The sequence below is a fragment of the Callithrix jacchus genome, chromosome 13, assembly GCF_049354715.1.
Source record: "Callithrix jacchus isolate 240 chromosome 13, calJac240_pri, whole genome shotgun sequence".
In the NCBI taxonomy this organism is placed as follows: domain Eukaryota; kingdom Metazoa; phylum Chordata; class Mammalia; order Primates; family Cebidae; genus Callithrix; species Callithrix jacchus.
The window spans coordinates 3,874,223-3,886,701 of NC_133514.1; the positions used below are offsets into that span (position 1 = coordinate 3,874,223).

General features: G+C 49.8%; 1 protein-coding gene across 4 annotated transcripts in view; it reads left to right on the forward strand.

Moving 5' to 3' along the window:
• The window catches only part of DLGAP2 (DLG associated protein 2), a 923,452-nt gene that overhangs the window by 206,797 nt on the left and 704,176 nt on the right, over positions 1-12,479 (forward strand). For 2 of the 4 annotated variants that reach the window (XM_054243652.2, XM_054243653.2), the window contains exon 1: positions 3,178-3,529. The exons of the other annotated variants lie outside the window; for them this stretch is intronic. In XM_054243652.2, the coding sequence (XP_054099627.1) occupies positions 3,268-3,529 (262 nt within the window). In that variant the 5' untranslated portion in view covers positions 3,178-3,267. Of the gene's footprint in view, positions 1-3,177; positions 3,530-12,479 lie in introns of those variants that run through there. 4 annotated transcript variants of the gene reach the window in all.

Below are 12,479 nucleotides of genomic sequence, written 5' to 3' on the forward strand. Positions count from 1 at the left end.
AACTGTGGTGTAGCAAACCTGTGGTGGGTGTTCCCTGATGGGCAGCAAGTCACTATGGACGAGGTATTAGGTAGCAAACCACACCTTACCTGGGATGTGTCATGATGCCTGTAATGAGGGGGCTGGTCTGGCAGTCTCAGTGGACAGGCTTTCTTCTTGTGCCAGGGCCAGTGGGAGTGTCTTTCCATAGGAACGCGTGGAGGAAGACTCTGAGGGACCACTGCCGTCATGGACTCGTGACGCCCACCCGGCCGTGGGTGTCAGTGCTGATGCCACCCTTATCTCTCCATTTTAATTACCCTACCCAGGAGCTGTAGCTGTCTACGTGCTTAACCCTGCGTTCAGAATGAAAACGTTATATTTCCTGAAGTTTACACTTCCAGTTAGGATATTTGCTAAGAAGGAAACAGGTGGTGACATTTGAATGTATATCTTTCGGGGTATGGAATAGAATTTCCTGGGAGTTGGGGTCACATTTTACCAGTGTAGAGACCCCTCCGTGCTTGGTGTATAGTGGACAGTCAGTGGAAGCGTTTTAGGTTGAACTGAATTGAACCTGTGCTTGTATCAGATGTCAGGGGCCCGTTCCTGGAGAAATAACGTAGGAGAAAAGCATAACTAATTAAGGGAAAATGCCTCAGAGACTGGCTCTTAACATAATTAAACAGTCAAAGACTGCCAAAGGTCTGAAGTCCATTAGACGCTCTCCCACGTAATTGAGTGGCTGTGTGGCTGGCAGAAATGGCCTGAGTGATTTCAGGTTCAGTTCAAAGAAAAATTATCTTCTGAAGAGAGGGATCCAGTTTAATGTTCTTCAGTGAAATCGATGATGCTGTTAACATTGCTCTGAATTCCGTAGCCGCTGGTGTGTGCCACGTGACAGCATCCCTTGCACACTGATGGCTGCAGAAGGGAGACGACAAACACGACAATGTGCATGTTGGAGAGGCCTTCGTGAAAAGATGCCTCTAGCGTTCAGTTGATAGTATTGTCCCTTTTAGCATTTCCACGTGGGACCAACACCAGCCAGGTCCCTCCTCAGTCACCTCGAGGAGGTGCGTTAGTTCCGCCAATCCAAGGTCGCTGCCCTGGGCAGTGTGGGTAGAAGGCAGCGAGGTCATCTCCGTCCTCAGGCTCATGTTTTGTGGGTGAGAGGGCAGTGCCAACAGCAGGTCAGTAGGTTTGGGGATGAGATCGTCTGGGAGCCCTGGGCTCGGACGTTGGGTGTGGGGTGTGGGGAGGGATGGCAGGGTCGTGGTGTGTGGTTGCTGCTACGGCAGGACTGTGATCCCTGTGAAGTTTAGTGCTGGCCTTGCCAAGGTGCAGAATGTGAATTTACAGAGGCACGTTTCAGAAACTTCCGGAGGCTGGCACTGCATGCTCATCCGGGTTATTCTTACTAATTCCAGACATTGTAAAGGTCAGCTTGCTATTCGAGGAATTGATAATGATGTTGGCAGTGGTTAAGGTACACTAGCCTGTGGGTGATGGCCACTGGGGTGCTTTGGGTATGCGTGTTTGTTTTTAGAGAAGAGATGTTACTTTGTCACCCAGGCTGGTGTGCAGTGGCCTTCTGGGCCCCAGCGATCCTCCCACCTCAGTCTCCCAAGTAGCTGGGAATAGAGCTGCACACTACCTTGCTCAGCTAGTTTTTATTTTATTTTTTTTGTAGAGGTGGAGTCTCCCTATGTTGCCCAGGCTGATCTTGAACTCCAGAGCTTAAGGGATCCTCCCAGCTCAGCCTGTTTCATAGACATAGATGAAACGTGAATGGTTGTCTCTGGGCTGAGGTTACCTCATGGAAGGACACTGCTCTGTGTGGAAGCTGGACAGAGCTGGCTTTGCGGTGGTGCAGGAATCCGTGACCTGGGGTACCACCTGGTGGGTGGGTGTGGACTTGGATGTCCACATGGTGGGCGGAGTAACTCTGTGGGCTTTGCATGTGTATTATGGTCCTCCAGAGAAGTGGAAGCTGTCGAATGTACATGGGTGTGTGCTTGTGTGTGTGTTTACACATACATCGACTCCATGCTCATATATGTAAATATCATCGTGTACGTCTGTTTATAGAGGGAGGTTTGTTTTTGAGGCTGATGAATCTGAGATCTGCTTAGTGAGCCGAAGGTGCAGGAAGAGCCGATGTGTCCATTTAGCATGAAGGCAGGAAGAAACATGGTGTTGTAGTCCAAAGGCAGGCAGGTGGCATTGCATAATAAAATGTATTTTAATTAGTTAATTCCAGGGTTTCCTGCTCTATTGAATGGGGTTGAGCCCACAGGAGGGATGGATATGTCATGGAGAATGAACGCGTCACACTGCCATCACTCAGTGAGTAACTCACTTGGACTCTGGGCTGCTGCGGTCACAGGGCAGGTCTTAGCTGAGCTGTTCATTTTCTGTGTTCTGCTGCTTTCCTGTCAGCCTTGCTGACCTGGGAGGGGTGGCTCTTTCTGAGCTGGCTGTTCCTGGGGACAGTAAGGACTCGCTTGTGGTCATGCTTTATACAAAGCCGACCTCCCAAGCACATGCCCACCACTCCCTCCGTGGGCTCTCATGCTCCCGACTGCTGACAGCCCAGAGCCTCAGGACTGTTTGGCCTGGCCAGGCCTAAGCCTGTGGGCCCTGCTTTCCCGCTTTTCCTTTCGAGGTCACAGTGAGGGCTTCCCATGCTGGCTGCCTCCTCTCATACCTCCTGCCCCACCAGTCCGCCTGTGTGTCCCTGGCCCCATGGCAGGCCCTGCGTCTGGGTCTGGGGTCCACTGCATTTCACTTTTCCGTTCATGGTGGTTATTTCTGTCTCCGTGTCTCAATACACCTGAGCAAACAAATCCCAGGTACCCTAAAAAGAAGCAGAATCGGTACCTGTTGCACTCCCAGCTCCCAGAGGGTCCAGTGGGCTCTGCTCCTACTGGAAGAGCAGGTGCTGGAGGGCAGCAGGTGGCATGGAGTGGCACAGGAACCTCCTCTCTGGAGCTGCCTGGGTGGCCGCGGCCAGGGCACGAGCTGAAGGGGGTGTGCGGCAGCCGTGGGTGGCCGCAGAGGGGCTGGCAGCAGCTGAGCCACGTGGAGCTAAACTGAGTGAGCCGGGAGGATGGATGAGGGTGCTGGCAGCAGAGCTGGCCGCACCCACGGGAGCCGTCACACATTGGAGCTGCCCTCCTCCGGCAAGGACGGCTCATTGTGTAATAATCCCAGTGGGGCTTACAGACTGCGTGGCAGGTGCTGAGCACGGCTTGCAGGAGTCCAGGTGTTCCTGAGCAGGATTAAATGCCTCTGCGCTGTGGGGCTGGGGACAGCGTGGGGGGAAGCCGGGAAGAGCCCGGGCCAGAGGACCCCCCGCCAAGGAAGAGAAAGAGCTGTGAGCCGGGGGCCGGAGGCCTGGAGGAGCCAATGTGGGAGAGATCCTCGTGGGAAGGCCCTGGTGGCCGTGATGGCAAAAGGCTTCGGAGCAAACTGATTGACTGTAATTACATGAAGGTGAAGCTGGTGATGATGTGTCAGATGGGGAGTGTTCAGGAAAACTACAAAGGTAAGAATGCCGTTTACAGACGTGACTTGTGACGGGAGTGCCTGTTGATGGAGGATAGTAATGAGCCTGTGGGGTTTGCTTGAAGCTTCTGTGGTGGCTCTTTTCTTACTTGAACATGTTGGTTCGGTGATTAAAAATGACGGTGACTGTAGCACTCTGGGGGTGTGTGTTTAAAGCGTTCTATCCCTGAGGCTCCTGGGTCCGTCTGCCTGAACACATGTGGCACACACCCAAGGTCTCAGGGGAGAATCAGTCATGCCGGGAGTGTGCTTTGAGCCAGTGGCTGATTTTGAGGTTCTTAAAGTTGAAAGTCCTATGTGAGTGTCCCCCCAAGAAAGGACACTTAGCCCCTCTGAGCCTCGGTTTCCTCATAGATTGAAAAGAATCATTACAATTCTGTTCTTAACAAGAGGATGCAGTGGGGCAGGGTGTGGGGATGTTGTCAGCTGTCACACAAATGCATCATGCCAGATGTGCCAGGGAGGGATGGAGGTCTCAGGACATGTGGAGCAGGAGGGAGATTTGGAGTATGGGGTTTTGAGTTGAGAATTATCATTGCTCTTGGTAGTTTCTAGAAATATAAGAGAAAAATAAGAAAGAGTTCAGAGAGCTAAATTGCAAAAACACCCCACAAAGGAGCAGAACACAGATGCACAAGGCCCCCTGAAGGAGCGGGGTGGTTCCAGGCCCATCAGACACCATGGGACACATTCAAATTCTGTAGCGCAGTGGAAGGAAGTGTGTGTGTGTAGTGGAAGGGACGTCGGCCAGCCACAGGGTCCCAGGAGAACAGGCCCAGAGTGCCCTTCCCTGCCCTGCCCAGGGCTGAGGGTCTCGTTTTCTTCATAGTAGGTCCCTTGACTGGGGAGGGCACCAGCCTGAAGCCACCTCCGAGGAGAATTTCTGGTCATGTCATAGACACAGATTTACTGAGGTAAAGTACATATTTAGTAGGTGTAATGGAGGTGGAGTATGTGTTCAGCAGGTGTCCTAGATACAGATTCACAAGAATGTATTCAGTAGGCATCCTGAACATGGACTCACGAGGTTGGGAATGTATTCAGTAGGCGTCCTGGACATGGATTCACAAGGTTGGGAATGCATTCAGTTGGCGTCCTGGACATGGATTCACGAGGTTGGGAATGTATTCACTAGGTGTCCCGGACACGGATTCATGAGGTTGGGAATGTGTTCAGTAGGCCTCCTGGACATGGATTCATGAGAATGGGAATGTATTCACTCGGTGTCCCGGACATGGATTCACGAGGTTGGGAATGTATTCACTAGGTGTCCCGGACACGGATTCATGAGGTTGGGAATGTGTTCAGTAGGCATCCTGGCCACGGATTCATAAGGTTGGGAATGTATTCAGTAGGCATCCTGGACATGAATTCACAAGGTTGGGAATGTATTCAGTAGGCATCCTGGCCACGGATTCATAAGGTTGGGAATGTATTCAGCAGGCGTCCTGGACACGGATTCATGAGGTTGGGAATGTATTCACTAGGTGTCCCGGACACGGATTCATGAGGTTGGGAATGTGTTCAGTAGGCATCCTGGCCACGGATTCATAAGGTTGGGAATGTATTCAGTAGGCATCCTGGACATGAATTCACAAGGTTGGGAATGTATTCAGTAGGCATCCTGGCCACGGATTCATAAGGTTGGGAATGTATTCAGCAGGCGTCCTGGACACGGATTCATGAGGTTGGGAATGTATTCAGTAGGTGTCCTGGACATGGATTCATGAGGTTGAGAATGTATTCAGTAGGTGTCCTGGACATGGATTCATGAGGTTGAGAATGTATTCAGTAGGTGTCCTGGACATGGATTCATGAGGTTGGGAATGTATTCAGTAGGCATCCTGGACACGGATTCATGAGGTTGGGAATGTATTCAGTAGGCATCCTGGACACGGATTCATGAGGTTGAGAATGTATTCAGTAGGCATCCTGGACACGGATTTATGAGGTTGAGAATGTATTCAGTAGGTGTCCTGGAGACAGATTAAGGGAGGTCGAGAACGTATTCATCAGGCGTCCTGGACATGGATTTACTGTGTTCTTAGTCTATCCCAGGCTCTATGTCTGGAAGAGGAATGAGGATCAGCTCCCAAGCTTGGTGCTCAATGCCTGCTTGATTCTTGCAATGACAACACGGTGATGTTAGTGGGACTGCGTACTTGACACCTTGTAAAGGTATCTGTGGGTTGCGCCCAGAAAACAGCATGAGATTTTTGATTTAGAGGAGTAAGAAAAAATAAAGCACAGGGGAAGAACTTGGTGATAAGGCTAGACAGGTCTTCACTGGCCTTTCCCTCACACCCGGGGCCAGGCTCAGGCTGTCCACATGAGAAAGGGATTAGATGGGAATCGCTGCCCTTGATGCAAGAAGATCTGGAAGATCACACAGCCTCAGAGTTAGGTGAGACTTGAGGATTATTTGCTGTGAATCCTGATTGAACTGAGGAGGAAATAGGAGCACTGCGGCTCAGGGTAGGGGAAGGGAGGGCCGGAGGCTCTGCGGGCGGTTTTGGTCGAAAAATGAAGACCTCCCCGCCATTCCCACTCTAAACATCCCACCCTGTAGGACTCAAGCAGCATTTGCCTGGCTTTATTGAGAGTATCCAGTACCAGGGAGGGCTGCAGTCTAATTATGCTTAGAAGGAAATATTGATCTTGGTTTCCATGATTTATACTACAAGTCACTTCCATTTTAATTTGAGTTACCAAGAATGGACATATTAGTGCAGGAGGAAATTGAAATGTATTGGACACTATAGAAATTACTTTGTGTCTCTGTGACTTTGTATTTTCACCTCAGAAATGTGTATTTTTCCTTCTTGCTATTGCAGTTCTAATTTTCTGTGTTGTGTCTCTAGGAGGAATGAGTTGATCCACATGCTTATCCTGATTCATGATTTCCTTGTGCCTCGCAGTCTGAGACAGGCCACACTGATGTGTTTGCATGGGGTTGAAGGCTGAGAATTTGGACTCAGACCTGGGGACCCGGCCTCTTCTTTTCACAGGCCTTAACATGAGTAACTCACTGTAGAAGCCAGAGCTATGCAGCCCTTGCCTTCCTGGAGGAAGCAATGGAGAGACGTGGAATCCAGTTTGTTCTCTTCTAGGTGGGTCATGTGGTCACAGAGTCAGTGCACATTTTGCCAACTCTGCTGGCACAAGGGTTTAACGGCAAATGTGATGTTGCATCTGCTTTGGGGAAAATTATCCTGTTCTAGGAAAGATGGTGACGTGAGCCAGTGGTTCCTGTGCTGGGTGCACACAGGGGCTGTACGCACAGGGAGCATGATGTAGCAACACTACGTTGGAAGCCAGGGGGTGAGAGGATTCTCTGCAGAAAAGGCCCGAGGAGGGGACTTCAGTGCTGAGTCTTTTACAGTAGATTGCCAGGGAGACAGAGGTATTCTAGGTAGGAGGAAGCCTGCAAAGACTACATGGAGATGCAGGGAGGGCAGGTGTGCCCTGGGCTTGCTGCCACATAGGATGTGGGACACATGCTGTGGCCAGACACCAAGAGCAGGTGCCGTCTGCAGGTGTGCAAGATTGGGAGCCCCATGGAGACCCTACACTGCAGAGACTTCCTCCCACTGTCTTCCAGAGCTGTGGGAGCCACACCAGTTATGCCAGGGCATGGCTCAGAAGCCATCCTATTCACAGTAAAAAGCAGGGAACTTAGATTGACATTCTGTTTATATAATGGGAGGGAGGTGCTTTGCTCATGGAAATCCCTCTAGAACTGCACTAATTGAGAGGACTTTTTGGGTTGTTCTGAAGATGAGTGGGGATCAAGGCAGGGGAAGGGTGGAGGTTTGGGGGCTCAGACCCTTTCTTCTGGGTCCTTAAGTCCCCAGTAAAGAAGACACAATCACAGAACTTTGTCAAATGATTTCACGAGGCGGGGGCAGTAAAAGAGGAATTTTTTGCAGCCAAATAGAAACGTGTGTGTAGGTAGGAGGTACGTGTGAGGAAGTCGGCAGCTGAGTCCAGGCACTGGGGCCACCGCCTTGGGCTCCTGGATCTTGGTCCTGGGGCAGGCGCATCTCTGAGAGCTGAGGAGCTGCGTGTGCAGCTGACACAGTCCAGTTGTGTTTCTGAATAAGCGATTCCCAGTTATGTCCACACCCTGACATCTGGGGGGCTCCCACGCTGAGGGAGCAGGGAATGGCAGGGGCGTTCCACATGAGGGTGAGAACAAGAGCTCTCTGCCTCTCCCACCTCCTGGCTCTAGAAAAAGAATCAGAAACATGTTCTAGAAGAGGCTGCCTGTGATTCCTTCTTAAATTCCCTGGCTACCCCAGGAATGGGATTCCTTCTTAAATCCCCTCACTATCCCTGGATCCTGGGATTCCTTAAATTCCCTGCCTACCCGAGGATCCTGGAATTTCTTCTTCAATTCCCTGGATACCCCAGGATCCTGAGACACCTTCTTAAATTCCTTGGCTACCCTAGGATCCTGGGATTTCTTTGTACATTCCCTGGCTACCCCAGGATCCTGGGATTCCTTCTTACATTCCCTGGCTACCCCGAAATCTGGGATTCCTGGCACTTCTGTTGAGAGTCCCAGGTATTTCAGCCATTATTTTTAGGCACTGCCACTTGTCATAATGTTCTTCCTGCAGTGAGAGCTGGGACATTTGGCTCCTGGCAAGCCTTGGCAGGTCTCTTACTTCCATGTGAATTTCACTCTGGAGCCCTTACCAGCCTGTTCTGAGTTTCTGAGTAAAGCCCTCCCCATCATCCTACTGGTCACCCCCTGTCCCCAGGCTCCCTCTTCACTGGGCTGCTGAAACACGGTGGTGGGTGTTGGCAGAGGAAGAAGGGCACCACTTGATTTTCCTTTTCTTTAAAAATCTTTAGAGTCTTGTTACATTTTTGATCTCCATTTTTTGGACTCTTCGATTAAATGACGTAATGCATGTAAACCAGCTGTTTTGAGTCCTATTGGTGGAATCCGTTTGGCCTCCGTCTTCTCAAGGAGAAAGCTAAGGGGATGTTTGGTACCCACAGCTGGAAGGAAACTGGGGATTGTTTGCCTCACACAGGTTTTATTTGGCAATCTTTATTTGAAAAATGTTCTCTTATCAGAGGAAATATTCCCTTCTAGGAAATACTGAAGCACAAATATCGTCTCCGTGGCATTTCTGTGAATTTGCGGGGATCTTGGAGGAAGAGCAAGTGCCTGATGTTTTTGTCAACCAACCTTTTCCCTCTCACCTTCGGCCTCTAGTCACTGTCCTGACCAAACTCCATAAACACACATGCAGTCCAGCAGCCACGTGTGTTCTGAAATAGAAAAGGCTGACACATGTTCTCTGAAGTTCATACCTTTTGGATTTTCATACCCTTTGAGTAAATTACAGGAGGGACCCCCATGATCCAGTTCTTTTCTTCTTACAATTTACAAAGGGAAAGTCTCTCAGTAGATATGGAGAAAGACTGAGAAATGGTTCCAGGTGAAATCCAATGAGAGATATGACGGGTGCACCCTGTGGCCTTCTGCTCAGTTGTTTTTAATTTTCTGTAAAACACAGGAGTGGAACAATTGGCAAAATGTGAATAAGAGTGGGCAGCGAAATACTCACATTTCAAGATGCGGATCATCGTATTGTGATTATAACGAAATGCCCTTGGTTTTAGCAAACACACAGTGAATCACTGTGAAGGGCTATCATGCCTGCAGTGTGGAGTCAAGTGGTTCTCAAAAAACATTGTGGGAAAGAGAAAGAATAGTAAACATAAAATGTCAGCGTTCGGGAAATCAGGGTGAAGAGTGCATAGGAATTCCTGCTACTGCTTTTGCAACTTTTCTATGTGTCTGAAATTATTTCACAATGAAACGTTAAAAAACCTTTCTTAAGGGAAAGAAGTGTTGAAAACCAGTTTGAAAAAGATCAGTCAGCATTTCACATTCTTGATTCAAAACTCGCCTTCCCCCCCAATCTTTCTGTGGGATCTTAGTCTGTTGGGGCAAATATTGGAAATTTATGGTTAGGGTTTTGTCTTCCCTCCTGCAGGGATATGTGGGCAGGAAGTAATATTTCTAGAGTTCCTGTGGATTCATCTATAAAAGCCCCTTCCAAGCCTGTCCCCTAATTCCTGCAGAGCCTGCACAGTGGAAGCCCCTGTCCATTTCCTTCAGAGAAGGAAGCTTTGGTTTATGAGGTGGTCAGGGTGTGATGGGAATTCAGGTCTCTCCATGGTTAGCTTCTCTCTGCCATGGTCGCTGCTTCCTTGACCCCTTATAATTCTGTGGGTCAGGGAGCCCTCTGTCCTGGAACGGCTGCCAGCCCTGGCTGTGGGTTCAGGGGTGAGGATAGAACCATGTACAGACACCTGGCTATTCTTTCTCATCCCACTTAGCAGGAATGGCGGCCTGTTGGAATTTATCTATTTCGAGCTTCATTGAGTGGGACCTGCTTGAAACAGGTCACCTCTTCAATTTTTGCCTTGGTTTCTGCCTGTCGCTGCTTGAGGCAGCTCTGAGTCAGCTGAGCATCCAGGGGCGGAGAGGAAGCAAGAACTCACTCCTGCAAGGCGTGTGGTGTGGCTTTTCCTGGCTTGTGGTGGGGAAGGTGGAGGCAGAGCGGACACTGGGCGCAGATGTGGAGACTCATCTTCATATTCGCTCATCCTCAGGAGCTCAGCGAGGCCACGGCCCCAGCCCTGTGTCGGCTATGGAGGAGATGGGACATTTGGGGAACCAGAGTACCCGCCTTTTCTTCATCAGGCTGTTCTGTCTGAAGAAGAACAGATCAGATGCACACGTGTTCCTGGCTGTAAGAGCAATAGAAGGAAAGGGTGATTTGCTGTCTGAAGACAGAGGTTTCCCCAGCTTGCCTCTTTAGAGCCTAAAGAGCAGCCAGCGTTCCCATAGTCTCCTTCTTCCTCTCTTCAACATTTCCAAACCCCTTTGAGTGTGATTTGTAAGAATGTGCATCACTTGGCTTTTTACCAGGAAGGGCACAGCACCTCAGGCCGGCAGACCATGTGCCGCAAGCTGTGTCAGTGACCATGAAACCCCACAGCTTGCAGAGGGTCTGCTGCCTTTCCCTGGGAGACTCAGAGGCAGCTGCCCCTCAGGAGTGCTAGAAACACCTTCTCTGAGTGGCTCCACCATGTGGGTATCTCTCTCCCTTCCCATGCGGGTCTAGGACTCAGAGATGTGCTCTTTGCCTTGGACCCAAAGCCATGTGTGGGAGCTCTCACTGTGCCATCGTGTGGCAGCTGCCAGCCACATGCAGTCCCGAACCCACGACACACTGCTGCTCTGAGTCCAGAGGGTCTGTCAGTGTCAAACATTATATGTGCCGGATTTTGAAGACTATGAAAAAAATGTGAAGTATGTTACTAATATTTTTTATGTTGATTGCATCTGGAAATGACATTTTGCATATGTTGGGTTAAATAAAATGTATTAAAATTAATCTCATTTGTTTCTTACAGTTCTAATGTAGTTAATAAAACAGTAAATTGCACATGTGCTCACACTGCATTTCTCCTGGACAGCGTGTCTCTGTCACATTCGCAGATTCTTCCACCGAATTCCACGTTTTGGGGATGGGTGTGCCGCTGTTGTGTTCTGTAATCCGTCCTGTCTAACTGTGCGTCCTCCGCAAGATCTGCTTCCCGTGAGCACAGGAGCTGTGCGTACTGCTCAGTTTTCACAGCTCCCTCAGAGGAGCATGGCTCCTGTTTGCTGGGTCCTGGGTGGGATTTCACATAAACCTCTGGGTTGGCTTCTTGTTTTTCACGGAGTATGAGCATTTATGTGCTTTATCTGCCTTTTCTATTTTATTATTAAAATGTCGATCAATTATCGTTCATATTTGCTTACTGAAAATTGGAGAGCTGCGTAAGACTGGGGACATTAAAACATGATTGTTTCTAGGAAACGGGGAACATTCTGAGAGTCAGGGTAGGAAGTTCATTAAAATGACTGAGGACCGAGGACCCTGCCCAGTGGGAACCACCTCCAGCCTGCCGGAAATGAGCTGGCAGAGCATGTTGTGGGTTGAGCTGCCGGTTTGTTCTGACTGAAGGGAGCAGAACACTGTGTACCGTGCATCGCTAAGTCACGGCTGGTCTAGGAAGAGGGTCTCTCAAGAGAATGAGCCTGTGTAGGATTCTGTGTGGCCCAGTCAGCAGAGCCCAGAGGCCCAGAGCAAGCAGCCTAGACTGCTCCCATTAAGAAAGAGAAGGGGACTCCAGGGGACTCTATGCTAAGGTGGCCACACATGCTTCTACAGTGGAAAGGCAGAGTGCAGGAACCAACCGATGCTTGAAACTCTGGAAAGACATTTGCTGTCAAATAAGAACTCTGATTGCATTGCCTCCCCTGGGAGACGGGGACTTCATGTCTAGGGAGGAAGGGAAGACCCTTCGCCTCTCAATGTGTCTGCAAGCTGGAGCCTGGTTGGAAGCTGAGTACAGGGTTTTCTCTTTTTGTTTTGATTTTTAGTTGCTGTTGGGTACTTAGGGTACAGCCTGGAGGTGGCAGGGAGCTGATGTTTAAGGGAGTGCTCTGCAGAGTCCTAAGAAATTAGGTGAGAGCATTTAGCCAACTTTTCATGACTTTTGAATAAAATAAAGGGCTGACTGGGAGAATGTTTCCAGCAGTGTAAGAGAAGCTTCTGGTCCATTGTTTCACCACCTTGGACCATTTTTGATAAGCACACTGCATGACACAGATGGATGATCAATATTGCCCTTTCTAAAGGCCTGGACTTACGTGTGAACCTTCCTCAGATCTGAGAGCTCGTGGCGAGGCCTGTCCCTGTGTATGGAGGTCTGGGCATGATGGTCTCCTGTGTGAAGGCCACTAAATGGCCAGCATATCTACAGACATGTGGTGCCCTTGAGCTGTGGCACTCACCTTAAGACCTTCTCTTGAGGACGTTCCTCAAGCCCCCCTCACTCGCCTGACATGC